Here is a 17899-nt window from a genome sequence, read left to right on the forward strand (position 1 = left end):
ACAAAAGACCCCAAATAGCCAAAGCGGACTGGAGGGGAAAAAAAGGAGCTGGAGGAATCAGACTCCCTGACTTCAGACTATATGACAAAGCTACAGTAATCAAGACAATACGGTACTGGCACAAAAACAGAAATACAGATCAATGGAACAGGATATTAAGCCCAGAGATAAACCCACACACCTATGGTCAACTAATGTATGACAAAGGAGGCAAGGATATACAATGGAGAAAAGACAGCCTCTTCAATAAGTGGTGCTGGGAAAACTGGACAGTTACATGTAAAAGAATGAAATTAGAACATTCACTAACACCATACACAAAAATAAACTCAAAATGGATTAGACACCTAAATGTAAGACCAGACACTATAAAACTCTTAGAGGAAAACATAGGAAGAACACTCTTTGACATAAATCACAGCAAGATCCTTTTTGACCCACCTCCTAGAGTAATGGAAGTAAAAACAAAAATAAACAAATGGAACCTAATGAAACTTAAAAGCTTTTGCACAGCAAAGGAAACCACAAACAAGACCAAAGACAACCCTCAGAATGGGAGAAAATATTTGCAAATGCATCAACGGACAAAGGATTAATCTTCAAAATATATAAACAGCTTATGCAGCTCAATATTAAAAAAACAAACAACCCAATCCAAAAATGGGCAGAAGACCTAAATAGACGTTTCTCCAAAGAAGACATACAGATGGCCAAGGAGCACATGAAAAGGTGCTCAACATCACTAATTATTAGAGAAATGAAAATCAAAACTACAATGAGGTATCACCTCACACCAGTTAGAACGGGCATCATCAGAAAATCTACAAACAACAAATGCTGGAGAGGTCGTGGAGAAAAGGGAATCCTCTTGCACTGTTAGTGGGAATGTAAATTGATACAGCCACTATGGAGAACAGTATGGAGGTTCCTTAAAAAACTGAAAATAGAATTACCATATGACCCAGCAATCCCACTACTGCACATATACCCAAAGAAAACCATAATTCAAAAAGGCACATGCACCCCAATGTTCACTGCAGCGCTATTTACAATAGCCAGGACATGGAAGCAACCTAAATGCCCATCGACAGATGAATGGATAAAGAAGATGTGGTACATATATACAGTAGAATATTACTCAGCCATAAAAAGGAACGAAATTGGGTCATTTTTAGAGACGTGTATGGACCTAGAGACTGTCATACAGAGTGAAGTATGTCAGAAAAACAAATATCGTACATTAACGCATATATGTGGAACCTAGAAAAATGGTACAGATGAACCAGTTTGCAGGGTAGAAATTGAGACACAGACGTAGAGAACAAATGTATGGACACCAAGGGGGGAAAGCAGCGGGGGTGTGGTGGTGGGATGAATTGGGAGACTAGGTTTGACATGTATACACTAATATGTATAAAATGGATAACTAATAAGAACCTGCTGTATAAAAAAATAAAGAGAATAAAATTCAAAAATTCAACAAAGAAAATATCTCTAAAAAAAAAAAAAGAATGGACAAATTATACTAAATTCCAGGGGAAGTTCTAGATATAATCTGTTACTAGAATAACAAGGGAGGGAGGAAAGATGCTTAAAGATGCTTAAATTCTACATATTCTGTTTTATTAATAAGTTAGAAAAACTCCAAATACAATCAGATGTATGTATAAGTAGAAGGATCAGAGGCATTACTTAAAGTTTTACCAGTTTCTTTTTTACCAAGTGGTTACTTTTCAAATTGATACAAAATGTTAACATTTTACTTTTTCACCAAGTGGTTACTTTTCAATTGATACAAAATGTTAACATTTTATCTGTTACATTTTACACAGAAAATCCCACCTTAGCTGGAAAATTATTTCTGCTACAAATATTTACAAGCCTAATCAGAGTCAATAATTTAAAAATCAAGCCAAGGAACGTCTTTGAAAATCGACTGCGTGTAAGATGGTATTGAGTGAAGCACCAAGGCAGGACACAAAGGCAACTTAGTCTTTGTTCTTTGTGTGACATTAATTAAAAGAGTAATGAGGAATGTTTAGAGCTGGGCGTTGAAAGCATAGGAACTAGCTTGCTCTGGCAGCAATCTTTTTCTTGTTTACGTCAAAGCACAAAACTTGGCAGACGTGGTCTGAATGAATTAAAAACACACAGGCGATATTTCTCTCTGACTCTGAGAGAAATGGGAGCGACCGAAAACAAGAAAAATTATCACACACTTACCATGAAATAACTGATAATGTGATAGGACGGGTCTGCTGGTGCCTGAGAGCAGCTCCCAGCCCCGTTGTCCCCTTTACAGCGCACACCCCAGCCAGGCACTCGTCCACAGATTTAATTTTCACAGTAACTCTAAGAAAGGCTTACAAGAAATTTAATTTTTAAAAATCACAGAAATGAGGTCTCTAAAACAGGAGATTCAACTGAAAAGACCACAGTTTAGGTGCGGTATGAGAAATATGTAATGATGCCCTTCCTCCTGAATGAGGGCTGTACCTGCATCTTCCATTTAGGAATTCATTCAAGTTCATTTGATAACCAGGTTACCTGGTTCGGCCCTCAGAATCACCCAGAATACAATGTAAGTACCTGTGTTTATAGTTGTACATGTGTGACAGACTTTACTTATGACTCAGTGTTTTTTGTCTTGTGGCCTGCACCATGCTAGCATTCATTGTTGGCAATATATTTCTTTTTAGGTATGTTACATTATATTCTTTTTGAAGGATTGGTAAAATATTATCAGAATTTAAGATTTTCTACTAGTTTTTAGAATACAGTATATTGCTTCTCCTATGCAATATTTTCCCCTACAATGTATCTCTAAAATTACTTGAAATAGATATAAGAAACATTTTCCCCTGCAAAAATGGGAGCTGTCTTATACAACTGTACATATATACAGAAAATATGGCATATATTCAGGATTGCACATAGGGTGCTTATGAGGAAGAGATGAGGGAAGCAGGATGGAGGGAGGAGGAGAGGAGAGAGGGGTAAGGAGGGAAGAGAGAAGTTCTCCTAGAACAAGAATGTACAATACTCACTCCTTGTATTCCTATTATGCTTACACACATATTTCACTGAACGGTATGGAACAGTATCAAACATGGTTGTTAGAGTCATGTTCATGTTACTATTTTATATTTTTATTCATTTTCTCTAAGTTCTACTACCTGCCTCAGCTCAATCAGGCTCTAAATGAATATCTTCTCAGTTCTTTGGTGACTGAGGGTATCAGCTGGTATTAAGGAAACTTTCAGAGTCTTGCCAGCAAATCCCTTGATGTGTGACATTCGGATGGTTTGACCCCTTTTCTGGAGAGGTCTCACTATGCTCCCTGAACATATATTTCACGTTTATTTGTTTAATTCAGTGGTTTCAGTGGTTCTCAAACTTCAGTTTTCAGCAGAATCACTGGGGGGCTAGTTAAGCCACAGATGCTGGCTCTCCCGCCAAGGTTTCTGATTCAGGTCAGGGGTGAGGTCTGTAAATCTGTCACATCTCCACCTGATGCTGACACAGCTGGTCTGGGGACCACAGTTGGAGAAATACCTGTTTAAGAAAACACCTTCAAGTACTAGAAAGGCATGGTTCAAGGATCCTACGGAAATCCCACTCCATCTACCATCCATTTAACCTCAGGCAAGTTAGCCAACTTGCTTTCCTCATTCCTTTATCTATACAACCAAAGCAAGAGGTAGGGAAAGACGTAGGGAGGATTCAGACCAGAGCTGAAACAGCAGGGAAAGAAATGTGAGAATGAGACTCCAAAGGCAGTTTGAAAAAAGAAACAACACAACCAGAAGTCATTAGGAAGCAGGGGCACTGGGTGGGCCGGGAGAGCTTTAAAGCGAAGGAACTCCTTGAAGAGCTGCCAGGAACGACTCAGAGAAACACAAATCAAGGGGCAGCGACTCCCTCCTTCAGAAGAGAGGGTGGCTCCTTTTGGGGCCCAGGGCCCGTCTCTCCCTCTCTCCGTGTGTGCTCTGTAATTCTTCTAGGTTTAGGGCCCCAAGCCACCTGGGATTCCTTTATTATCTTCCTTTTGTATCTTCCCCTTTCCTCTCTCTGCCAATTCCTTCCCACCAAAGCACCAGTGGGCTAATGTCTTTTCCATCCTAAAGAGAAAACTTTCCCTCCACCTTGCACGCCCCGCCCCCAACTGCCAACCTATCACTTCTCCTTCCTTCACAGACCAACGCCCCACCAGGGATTCCCCAGCCCCGCGGCTCCTTACCCGGGTCTTCAGACGCCACCTGGGAGCTCATCAGAAATGCACAATCTCCAGCCTACTCCCATTTACCCTCATCATCTGATCTCCTGGCTTTGATAATGGAATTGATATTATTCCATCAATTTTCCCACTCCAAACTGTAGCCCACAGCTACCTACCTGGATTCTCTTCACTGCACACTGAACTTATCCAAAAAAATAAATTTTAGGATGTTTAGGATCCAAGCATTGAATCCAAAATCCTCAAGGTACTTTCATATTTCTAACAGAATCTTGAAATTTGAAAACCAACAGCAGGGCATTCAAAAAACACAAATAAAACCGAAAAAAATTAAATATAATCCTAAATGAAAGGACTAGATGAAAATTTGCTACAGGTTAAACTATTCCAAAAATATCACAATGAGTAAAGACCTAGGAATACACAAGTACTTTGAGCAGTTTCAGCTTTTGTTCCGCAGAGGGGCCCTCAACATTGTCATTCTTTGTTTATTCTGTTCTGATTACATGACTGTGTGCCTGCACAGCTCCCTCAGAGGAAGAGCCCTGATACTCACCCTACCTGAGTCGGTTCCCTTTCCTAGGATGCTGGACCTCCCTCTCTGATTCTCCTTTCATCATTACAGGGGTTTGGTAGATCTCCAGAAACGACAGATCAGCAAGGCCACTTTGTTCGAGGTATTAAATAACACCCACATAAATCTTTTCTAAACATATTCATTCAAAAATGTCACCAAGGAGCCCTTCCATGCCAGGTATTGTGCTAACCTAGGAGTACAGTGGTAATGAGAAAAGACACACTCCCTGAAAGCATGGAGTGTAGGCCCTACAGGGAAGACAGGCTGATTAAACCATTGTAATTTAGCTCAAAAATGCCGTAAACAGTACAGAATATCATGGGGACCCCTAGCAGGGGAATCTGATCTAGTCTAGGGAGGTAGTCAAGGAAGGCAAAAGAGATTTTAAAACTACATCAGCAGAAAAGAATACTGTAGTGCACAACTAGACCAAAAGGAGAGGGAGAACACATCCTCCAAAGAGAAATCACGTGTGTACAAGCCTGGAGCTGAGACAGAACAAGGTGGATTCAAGTAAGTGGAAGAAATTTCGCATGTCGCCGAGCAGAATGTGGAGGGCGCAGTGGTGAGAGGCTGGGCTGGAGAGGGAAGCAAGTACCACACTGTGGAGAGGCTTGGAGCCCGTTTTACGGGTTGAGGACTTCATCCTAAAGTAAGTGAGAGGACCTGAGACTAGGCTGCAATATGGACTTGAACACAGCAAGGCTACAACCACAGACATGGAGTCCAGTTGGGATTTTTCAGACAAGACCTAGACAGTGGTACTGGGAATGCAGAGAAGTGGAGGGAATCCAGAGATGCAGCCCAACTAGGGCATCACCTGGACATGCCCGATACCTACCTGAAACCCAGCTTAGGCTGCACCACACAGTGACATTCGGAGCCTGGTACAGGAAGAGCATGGGAGGACGGATGGCCTCCACCTGGAACACTCCGCATGTGAGACGCCAGGCTGCCCTGCCCAGTCCCAGCCTCTGCGGCTCCCTCAGGCCTCGTCCGTGTGCCGGGACTTGTTCGGCCCTCCTGATTCCCTATCTCCACCATTCCCACCAGAGCCAGCGTCTGAGATGCTAAGGAAGGTGTTCACATTTCTAAGTTATTGCTGTTACTGTTAAAGCCATTTGATACTGAGCTTTTTCAGCCTTAACTTTAATTTCTTTGCATGTTGACAGTGGTCTCTAATATCAAAAGTTTAATTCAGTTTTTATATATAATGAGTAAAGCATTTCTAACGTACAATTATAAATTTACTTTAAATTACTATACAGACTTTCATTAGAATCCCTACTAAATTAAGGGTGTATTCTCTGATGTTTATGTACATTATGCATGTGTGCTTTAAATCAACTGCAATTTTAAGCAAATTCCCATTATTATTATATTTGACAATTTATATTATAGGAGCTCATGTGAAGAAGGAAATGCTATGCATTCATAGTCTATGTTCTTTCAGCATCTGTAAAACAGGGAAGGCCCCAACATATAAATGCTGAGCTCCACAGCTGTGTCTGCAAGTCTGTTATTTGTGGTATCTCCCCATTATGTGGTCTGGAACAGGGTGAGAAGGAAGGGAGGGGACAGAGGCTGAGTAGGCGGGGCCAGAAGAGTGGCAGCTGGGAGCCAAGACAAGCTCCGAGCAGGGTGGCGGCGATACCCAGCCCCTGCTCTGATACCTCAGCAGCACCAGTCGGCTGAGAGCCTTTGCCTGAATGCAAACTTACAGGAAATGAGAAGTGGGGTCTGGGGTAGGCAGTGCTGCAGTGATGGGAACAGCAGAGGAGGCTGGACAAACTTGAAGAGTGAAGGACGGTGAAGCTTCCACAGCCATCTGGTTGTGCTGGTTGCTCCCCAGGACCCCAAACTGACAAGAGCTGAGTTCAACCTAAACTCATGGTGCTGCCCTGCCCACCACGCTCCCCAGCTCCAAGCCCGTGATAACTGAGCCCCAGATTCAATGAGTGTTTACTAAATAAATAGACAAATCGATGAGTTAATTTGGTTTGATTTTCTTGTACGTTTTAACTTTAGCTAGTTGCTCATCCAGTAACCTATGTATCATTTAGGAAGATACTGAGTGCCTATGTTGTAGGGGAAAAAGCATATGCCTGACAGGACATCCATCTCTGTCCCTCCTGTAAATGCCAAAGCACTGTGCAAGTCTCACAGCAACCGTCCAGATCCCACCAGCACATTCACACACACACTCAAAGCTTAGATCTAAGTCTGCTCACTGAAGTCCTAGGCCAGTCTTCCCACTAACAAGGCCCTGTGCCTGCCGTCACATCCCTTTCAAACCCTGGTCAACATTTAAGAACAACCACTAATGTCTTCCTGGCCAACCTCTATGCTCTGTGTCTCCCTCAACTACCTACTCAGACCCCACCTAAATGCTCGCAACATTATAAGGCCATCATTTAACAGGAAGCTGTTCTAGATAAGAGAACACTTTTCTCTCTCTCTCTCTCTCTCTCTCTCTCTCTCTCTCTCTCTCTCTCTCTCTCTCATTTTCTCTCCTATAAATCAAGAAGATTCTTGGGGAAAAAAAGCTCTCTAATTTATTCATTATCCCCACCACTCCCCCACTCTTTAAGTTAGGATGTGTTCAGTTACAAGGAAGAGAATTATGTGAATAACAGTGGCTTAAACCATTATTTATCTTTTAAAACAAAATTCCTAATAAAGTAATCCCAGAGTTGCTTTGGCTGGTCAGCAATGACAAGAAGGACCAAGGCTCCTCTCACCCTCCTGCTCATCATCCTTACCATGTTGACACTAATTTTTCAATATTGCCACATGGTTGTAAAACGGCTACCGCAGTTCCAGGCATCACATCTTCATGTGGCAGTGCCCATACAGGAAGCAAGTGGTTGAGGTAAAAACACTTTAAAATTCCTACCTTTCACAAGCCTCAATCGCTTTATACAATGAGGTGAATCTTTACCAAAGGCTCTAAAGATTCCTCTTTAGCTTCCACTGCCCAACCACAGAATAATACTGGCAAAACAAGTCTAAGCCTTTCATAGATTAACCCACTAGGCATGGGCACATGTCTGTCAAAACAAAATTGGAGTGTTTTAGTAAAGAAGAAGGAAGCTGGCTATTGAGTAGACAGCTAACCTGTCTGTCACACATCACCCAGAAGACTTTAAGAAGTGTGACACCAGATGTCTGGGCTTCTTTCATCCATCCATCCATCCTCCCTCCCTCCCTCCCTCCCTCCCTTCCTCCCTCCCTTCCTCCCTCCCTTCTTCTAATAAGAAGCATTTAGGTAAAATTAAAATGTGGCATAATTCCAAGAGCAAGTTCTATTTATCCCTTCTCTATATAGGCTAGCCCCTTAACAAATACAATAAAGAAGAATATTTCCCTTTAAGAAACTACAGAAAAATAAATCAGAATAAAGAAATAGCTGAGTTCCTGAAATGCTGTATAAACCATATCATACTTCCTTATTTGTTTACTTTGCCATTTCAGCTCTGCTTTATCTAATTCTGGGTTGTTCGGTTGCTTCAATGGATAGCTAATGCTGTAGATTAAGTTCCCCAGCCTCTCAATCCGTCAGGAAGGATTCCATTCACCATTTTTTGAGGGCCTGTAGTCTCTGAACACTGGAGAACATCCATGTGTGAAGAAACACATAATATAAATACACAAAATATAAATACGCCTATAAAATAGTTTGATTTTCAGCGATGGAGTTTTCTTAGAGCAAGGCGTGTCAGTCTTTCAAGTCATACATCTTTAAAAATCAACTGTGTTCCTCCTTTATTTTCCTATCAATCTAATAGCCCCCCTTGCTTAGGTTTTTTTTTTCCTTTCCCCTTTAATACTGACTCTATTTATCTGAATCTATCCATTTATTCCTCATTTTTCAAGTTTAAGCTAACAGATGGAGAGTCAGACTACTTCCAAACATCTGCACTGAAACGCTTTACCTGCAACTCTCGCTGCGAGTAAAAGAGATTTTAATTACATGATATTTGAGAATTCCTCTCACAGGCACTGTAAGTGAAAGATTTCAGTGTAAAAACAAGTCATCCTGGAGGCTCTCACCGTTAGGTCCACTCACGTCCCAAACAAATCCCACACCCCACACCGCATCGGTGTTGTAAACAGACCCTTGACGGTAAACAACAGCTCTGACACCATGGATGCTTATGATATTCACAGTTCAATATTACTGGGAATTTTTACATGTGTGCCATTATATCAGTCATATGACTGCACAAAAAAAGTTAAAAATAATTATGTTTGCCATTCGCAGATATTCTCAAAGAGGCCATTGCCTAGAAAGACGAGAGAGACTAAAATGTGGCTATAAATCATGTAACACTGTTTCTGCTCACACAGTGATGAGATTTAGTAACACCATGGGTATCAGGTTAGCAGGGTTTGCCTGAACCTAGCAAGTACCCTACTACCACCCATGGCAGGCACCAGTCCGCTACACCTGCACATCCTAATATGACAGTCACAGTCTTTCCAACGGCTCCTTTCCCTCTGCGCACCCTGCAGTGTTGGAACCTGCAGCCTCCCTGTCAAAGCTGCACCCTCCCTGTAGTCTCATCCACAGTGATAACTTCACTATCACTTAAATACCAAGAAATCCTTACTGTCAGTCTATGTTTCCAGTCTGCTCATCCCCTTTGAGATTTAGGACCATACTTCTACCTTCCTTCTAGGTAATGCCTATATACTCAGGGGTATGTTCAGAACACTCTCAGACAGACCTGTTATCCTATAAGCTTTTTTCTGTGTTCGCTATCTGGAGTCAAAGCATCGCAATCAATTTAATGAACAAGAACTAGAAACCTCAATTATCCTACACGCCTCCAGCTCCCTTAAAACCCCCTCTTAACTCATTCACAAACTTCTGAAGTTTCTACTCTGAAACTGTGCATTTTGGTTCTCCCTATCACAGATCTAGTTCAACACATCACCCTTCACGTGGGCTTGGTAAACGCTTTTAGAAGCTGCCTCCTTGCCTCCAACCACTGCCACAGCCAAAGCATCCTCTACGCTCCACTTCATTTGACAATATGGATTGAGCACCTTCTGTGAGGCAGGCTTTGGGGTGGGTCTTGAGTAGAGAGTGGTGAGCAAATCAAAGACCCTCTCCTCAGCAAACCCAAACTCAAGTCAAAGAGATCAAACAGCAACCAAGTAAGCAAACAGATACGTAACCCATAGGGGGGTGTTTGGGTAAAAAATAACTGTGAGTGGTTCTATACCTGTAGTGATCACTGAGCAGGGGTCACTTAGAGTAAGACCTCTAGGAAGGGAAGAGGCAGCCACACGTCAGAGAGACGAGCACAGCAAAGCTCCGAGGCGAGAAGAGCCTGCACAGGCTGGAAGGAAGCCCAGGGACACTGGAGCTGTGTGCAGAGCGGGAGGGTATATTCGTGCAGGGGAGAAGTGAAATCACCGTGGCGTCAGGAGCCACAGCCACAAGGGGGAATCTAGTGCTAGGCACTACGGGAAGTCAGGGAAAGGTTTTAGGCAAAGGAGTAACACGATCTGATTTACATTTTCAAATAACCGGCAGAATTACATTTCATAATCACAATGTGAGGGTCAGTCCTGTGAGTTAAAAAGGTGAACGGCTCCTGACGAAGGAGGTGCCCATGTGCTCTGGTTTGTCCTAGCGGGTCCTGGTCTTCCCTGCTGTCCTCGTGTCATTATTACAGTCCCCCTTTCACGCTCTCTCACGGGTTCTACGGAGATCACACGTTGTTTGGCCAACTCATTGATAAGGAACATTCCTCAGGCTGACATCCAAAGCCCTTCTGAGCGTGGTCCCGACTCACCTCTCTGCCTCTCCCTGTCAGATCTCTACCTTACGGTGTTCTGGGCTCTGGGATGTCCCACTGGCCATGGTGAACGGGGCATATATTCTCCCCGCTGCCCAGCTCACGCTCCTGCCTCTTGCTGCAGGCTCTGACCACCTCACTATTATGGACAGACCCGCGAGGGCCAAACCTGAGAAGCCCTTCCAGAAACCAGGCAGAATGAATGGCTTCCTGCTCTGCTCTGCACTTTGTCACTGACTCTATGGTAACGGTCATCACAACTGGGCTAATTATCTATATATAGGTCTTTTTTCCCCGCTGGAATGGTAGGTACTTCACGGTAAGGGCAGCACCTCTCTCTATGTGTTTTTGAGTCCTCATCACCCACTGCATGCCTGGTCCAGAGCTGGTACTTGATACGGAGCTGCTGGATGAATTATGTAATACAAAAGCAACATAAAATACAGAGTAAAATAATATGGATGAGTGAGATTTTTAAATTAATTTCTCCAGTAAACTTAAAGTATTATTATTGCCTTTGCATCTAGACAATTTATTCTCCAACTTCATCCCCATGTGTAATGCAGCCCCATCGATTAGAAAGTGACAATAAGTTTTTCATGAATGATTAGAAATAAAAAATCTTTATAGGGTAAGAAGAAGTAGTATAATTTTAGGAAACTAAACAACGGTGTCTTGGTAACAAATTTCTAAATAACTGTGACGCTGAAATAAAACAGACTGATACATCCCCAGGTTTCATCCACTCACCACTCTCAAATGATCCTGAACAAATCCTGCTCAGAAGTTGTTTTTGACGTAATTGCAGAACTTCAGCTTCCAAGGCTTTGACTTTTGCTCTCCACTTTGATTCCTGCCCAGACACCGTCCTTGCAAGATGCTCTGTGTATTCTCTGCTGCTTTTGTCTGCTGGTTTTGAGTGGATAATTGCCAAGGCCAGAGCCAGCTTTGAAGTTCTCAAATACCATGCTTGATCATCCATCCTGGCTTTTGTCCCTATCATGTAATGAGAAAAAAAAGTTACAGAAATTCCTTGCAGTACATTTCATTTGCTCAAAATTGATTTTGCAGAATAACACTAGTAAGTTTACAACTTGAAACCAAGTGGCAGAAAAATTTCTCAGAAACTGAAGACAGTTTGAAAAAAACACGCAGAAGAGAAATGCAAACACATGCACATTAAGTGTATTAAGATTCAAAACAGTGGGTGAGGATAATCTGACAATTTCTTGGAATTCAAAAAAACACAAATTAATTCATTTAGTGGTTTCTAACCAGAGACACACATTGAAATCTCTGAGGGAGCTTTTTTTTTTTTAACATCTTTATTGGGGTATAATTGCTTTACAATGGTGTGTTAGTTTCTGCTTTATAACAAAGTGAATCAGTTATACATATACGTATGTTCCCATATCTCTTCCCTCTTGTGTCTCCCTCCCTTCTGAGGGAGCTTTTTAATATATATACCTGGTCTCATCCCTCCAAAATTCTGACTCGGCAAATCTGGGGTAGGACTGAGGCTTTTATATCTTACAAAGAGTTCACTGTGTAATCAGAATCGCTAAATTATATCCTTCATTTAAATGTAAGCCCTTCTACTCCTCTAATCCACCCTAAGTCTTGAAGTCAGTGCCCCCCAATCCTGAATTCCTTAGTGAACGTTTACCCACTATTCCTGCTTCTCACCAAGCCCCTCTAATCTATATTTAGAACAATCTTTCAAATATTTGCATCATTTTAGCTATGACTCTGCTCTGACTCCACACCTCCAAAGCTTTCCAATTGCCACCATGAGGATACTTTTCCAAACCAACACTGTACCACAGTCTGACAATTATGAGGACAACATGACACTACGTTCATTGGTTTAATACAAATGAAGTATAAGGCCCTGTGGACCTCCGCCATGCTTTACTGAATTTAGGGGCTTTGCACATAAAACATGCTACATAAACATTTTTAATGAATGGTTAAAAAGTACAATGGTGCAGAAAATTCAGGACTTTTAGTTGCCACATCTACATACTAACATAATTTCAAATTCCACACTCCCACCCTTCATTTCCTTCAGTTTCTCAAGGCTATTTCTCCACCATGGCTGGATCACAGTCATACAAATAGATGTACACAGCCCAAGGTCATTCCCATTCACTTCTCTGCTCATGAATTTTCTGCAATTATGATGCCCTGACAGTCTTACAGCTGCCAAGGCCCTGTGTGCACCTTTCAAAGAACAGCTTGAAAGGCTGCATATCCAATCTTACCAGATGTATTCCCACCCTCTACAATGAGTACCTATCTGATATCCTATAAATTTTCCTGAAAATAATCAATCTAACAGGTAGCATAATGCTGTTTTATTATAATCAGAGATGAACACAAGAATGCGTGTACAATATGTTCATTACAGGATTATTTATAATATTTAAAACTGGGACCAACAACCATTTCAGTAAATAATCATACACCATACAAATGATAATTACATATCCATTAAATACTGAATTTTCAGAGATATTTTTATTAGCATGGGAAAGTGTTAATGACGTGCTGAGGGGAAAGACAGTGAGTTCATGAAATTATATGTAAAACCCAATCCCTCTACTGGAGAATTATCACTGATAATTCCCTCTACTGGAGAATTATCACTGATTTTTTCTCATATTTCTCTAAATTTTCCTGATTTTCTGCATTGAATATATATCTACTATAATCAGAAAAAAATTTATAAAAAATGGATTTCTAAAAGCAAAATACAGCTGCCATTTTCCCAACTTTCGCAGCTGGAGAATACACCAAGGACTAGATACTGTTAAGATGGACAACCAATAAGAGTTACAGCTCCACTTATTTTAGCTGTCACAGCACCCCTTTCACTTGGCTGGCTCATCCTCCATCTGTTGTGTCGGCACGGGAAGCAGGAGAACCCACCTCTCAGCGCTCCACAAAGGCAAGCTGTGCAGAAAGCGCACAGGGACGGATGTCTCTCCCTAAGGAAGGTTAACACGTATATACAACAGTACTGAGAGAAGATAACAAAGGTAATAGTAATTAATAATAAGTGACCTATTTAAAGTGTTTCTGTTAGAAAAGAATCTGACATTCAATTATGAATGGTGGGAATCTTGGCTAAAAAAAAAAAAGAAAACAGTTTATTAGCATAAGAGGACAAACTTCTCTGATAATAAAACACAGCAAACTCCCTGTCATTTTGCGGAAATATTTAATTAACTGATTCAAGAAAGCTGATTAATTAAATGTTCTGATTTTTAAGTCATCATATATGATTTGTTAATAGTCTTAAAACCATGCTGCGTATCAGTGAATGGAAAAAAAGATCGCATTATAAAGTCCTTCCGGATCAAAAATATCCCAGGGTCACGTTTCTGAACATTAATCAGAAAGAAATGTATCATAAGTAAACAGAATACGACTGCTAACAGACATCTCTGGTGCAGACTCTATGGTATAAATCACACTCAAAACACACACAGAACCACAACCTACACCCAAACAGAGCAAGCTTTTAAGCTCCTTCCTCATATTTGTTTTTTTTTTTTTTGTACATGTGTATTATAAATATATGCCTTCTTTATTTTAGGATAGCATTCCTATCCTCAAAGTACCATTTGCAAGGTGAAGATAATTCTATTTCCCCTAAAATTTCATGGAGAAAAAGATGAGCTTCCTAGATATATCCTCTGTTTAACTGAGAAAAAAAATCAGAAGTAAATTTCAGAAAGACTTTTGTAAATTCAATTTATGCTCAAATAATTATACTAAATAATTAAAATGAACATTTAATGTTCCTCAATAAGGTATTTAGTGTCTTTGAATTCTTAATAGCTTAAAATATAAAATTTTAACAGTCTTTTTAGAATAGTGCATTTGATCAAATGGGCTTTCTCTTTCTTGCATTTGGGAACAGTCCTCACCATAACAAAGTTCCCCACTGGGCTACTGAAAAATCTAGTCATTTTCCCTCTGTCCTCTACTCTACTCTCCTTCAGGCATGCGTGCAGAAACAGCTACTCAGCAAACAGTATTTTAGCAATTTTTATCTACCCTATTTCTGCTACCCTCATTTTCCCCTACTGAACTTAAATTTGTTATCAACTAACCAATTCTCTGTACTGTCAAAACTATTTGAAATTATAATCCTGAATTCTGAAGTTAGTTCATCTCCAAGATCATTGACGAAAATTCTATGAAGAGCCCCAGATCACTCATATATAAGAGGAATGGAAGTTTAAATTAGATAACCATTCAGGAAAATATTTTCCTAATATGTACCAAACACCTTCAAAACATTTATCCCCCTTTGGCCCAGCAATACAAGCCCTAAGATTTTATCTTAAAGAAATGACCAGAACTACAACAAAACTTTATGCAGATAGATGGTCTTACAGGATTACTTATAACTACTGAACAAAAAACCAAAACCAAAACAAAACAAAATAAAACCTGTCACCAGCTTCAACATCTAACAATCGAAATGTATCAATTAAATTGTCACATATTATACAACTTAATTGAAAATGTTTCTGAAAACATTTAAAAGTATGGGAAAATATTTCCCACATGATGTTAACTACAGATGCTAATGTTAACTACTGAATGCAAAACCACAATAAGATAACACCTCACACCTGTCAGAACATCTATCATGAAAAAGAACACAACAAATGTTGGCAGGGATGTAGAAAAAAGGGAATCCTTGTACACTGTTGGTGGAACTGTAAATTGGTGCAGCCACTATGGAACAGTACGGAGGCTTCTCGAAAAACTAAAATAGAACTATCGTTATGACCCAGCAATTCCACTCCTGGGTATATATCTAAAAACAAAAACGATAATTCAAAAAGATACATGCACCCCAACGTTTATAGCAGCATTGTTTACAATAGCCAAGATATATGGAAAGCGACCTATGTGTCCATCAACAGATGAATGGTTAATGAAGATGTGGTACATATATATACAATGGAATACTACTCGGCCATAAAAAAGAATGAAATTTTGCCATTTGCAGCAACATGGATGGACTTGGAGGGTATTATGCTAAGTGAAGTTAAGTCAGACAGAGAAAGACAAATACTGCATGACATCACTCATGTGTAATCTAAAAAAATACAACAAACTAGTAAATATAACAAAAAAGAAGCAGATTCACAGATATAGAGAACAAACTACTGGTTACCAGTTGGGCGGAGGGGCAGTATAAGGGTAGGAGAGTGGGAGGTACACACTATTGGGTGTAAGATCGGCTCAAGGATGTATTGTACAACACAGGGAATAGAGCCAATATTTTGTAGTAACTGTAAATGGAGTGTAATGTTTAAAAACTGTATAAAAATAAATAAATTTTTAAGAAGTTAAAAAAACAGTAAATGCAATAAAATCAGAAAAAAAATGAAATAATCACACATTAAACATGCTCAGAAATGTTTAACTGTCCAAGTGCTTTCAGAACTGAGGAAACACAGCCAACGGAATGAGAATTCTGCCTCCTAGGTTTTCTAGTCTCCCTTCCTGATCAGCCTTCACCAAGTTCTACTAATGAAACCAAGTCCCCCTAAAGCGGAGTTCCCTTACCGAGTTTATTACTAATCTCTCTATCCAAATCCTAATTCCCTTTCTTGTCCCCTCTGACCTCCGTCCTGTGCTAACTGAACACTAATCAACCAGAGTCAGATGACTAAGATTGCTGCTGCCCATAACAGCGTTAATGTCCTAAAATTGCTCTAACAGTTATCATCATTAACGTACAAACTCAGGTTGTTTCTCCTAACAGGCCCCTAAGCCGTGGACCACCTGGCCAGAGAATAATAAACCAGAGTCATCCTGACCCCTGAAACTATGATTAAGGACTAAGAAATATCACAGCAATGTCACAAAACAATGATTAATCCCTGCACCTTTGTTCTTTGCCTTTAAAACATCCCTAACTCAAAGACCAAGCTAAAGTGGATCTGAGGCTTGTCTCCCATTCCCTTGCCTGGTGCCCTGCAATAAATGCTGCGCTTTCCTTCACAACCTGGGGTCAGTAGACTGGCTTTGCTGCACATCGGGTGAGTGGACCCAACTTCGGTTCGATAACACTTAGCCTGTGGACTTCAGATCTTTCCAGGTCCATAGGAGATGCATGTCCTTTCGTTAGATGTGTTTTGTGTTCCTTCTAATTCAAAATACACAGTGGATTTTGGAGGTAGTGGGGGCAGAAAAACTTTCCAGTGTGACTAAGCAGCAAGCTACTAGCCACTGTATCCCCAGTGCCATGATAGCTGACTGGCTCATAGCAGGCATTCTACTGCGTACTCGAAGGACTGAATGAGTGAGTGACTATATCGGTGCGGGTCAGGCAGTCACAGAGGGCTGCTTGGCCAGCTCTTATCCCCGGCGATCAGCTAGTCTTTGTTAATTACATACTAGGGAGAATGGCACTGCAGGGAGAATGGATTAGGAGGGGAATTTAATTAGTTAACCTGAAGGTCACATCTGTCTCTCTTCACTTTACAAAGCATCCTTTCTTGACTACCTCCAATGAGTCTACTCCCTCTAAACTTATGCCTTTCTAGAGTATACCCTTAAACTTTCACCAATATAACTCCTGAGTAAAGAAAATACAAGACAAAATCTAGTTCATGCACAGGTTTAGGTCAGAGGGTAAGCTATAAGGAAGAAAACCAGATTTTAATCTCATGTAAACCCTATGATAAATACTTGCTTTCCCAGTAAAGCAAGAAACTGAAGAACATTGGCTGAACATTCCCTAAATGACTGAGCTGACTACGATAAGACAAGCCTGGATGCTGGAGGAGATCCCAAGGACCATAACGCCATATTCATTTATCAAATACCAGTCTGGGGACAGCTGAGCTATGGCAATGCCAGAACGGTAAGACATTACAAGCCTTTTTCGATAGGTTCCGTAAAGTTTGGACAAGGTCTAACATGCACTTTTTAGATCAGATCCAGCTGACAAATTCTCTAATTACTGTTATAGTTTCAGCACACACTGTACCGTGAATTGTTCTGCAGGTTAACATCATGTGAAATTTTACATAAAAGAATCAGGAGTTCCTCAAGGTTTCCAATCCCTCCACTTTAATTATTAAGGGGGTCTTTAAAGCTTTCTCAGCGAAGAGTCTGTGCATAACAAGAGGCTTAGAAAGATAAAAGGATACTTGCTTTTTTTCTTTCTGTTTCATTCCCATCATTAACAGGCTAACTACCTGTAATCTTCCTTTTGTTGAAAGAATTAATTAAACATAG

The 17899-nt window shown here is 40.6% G+C and overlaps 1 protein-coding gene across 1 annotated transcript in view; it reads right to left on the minus strand.

Annotated features, from left to right (window-relative positions):
* The window catches only part of MEI4 (meiotic double-stranded break formation protein 4), a 203414-nt gene extending 191808 nt beyond the window's left edge, over positions 1-11606 (minus strand). Inside the window, exon 1 of the mRNA XM_032650884.1 lies at positions 11375-11606. Coding sequence (XP_032506775.1) covers positions 11375-11606 — 232 coding nt within the window. The remainder of the gene's footprint in view (positions 1-11374) is intronic.
* Between the last annotated feature and the right edge of the window lie 6293 nt (positions 11607-17899).

Source organism: Phocoena sinus, chromosome 12 (genome assembly GCF_008692025.1).
Source record: "Phocoena sinus isolate mPhoSin1 chromosome 12, mPhoSin1.pri, whole genome shotgun sequence".
NCBI classification, from domain to species: domain Eukaryota; kingdom Metazoa; phylum Chordata; class Mammalia; order Artiodactyla; family Phocoenidae; genus Phocoena; species Phocoena sinus.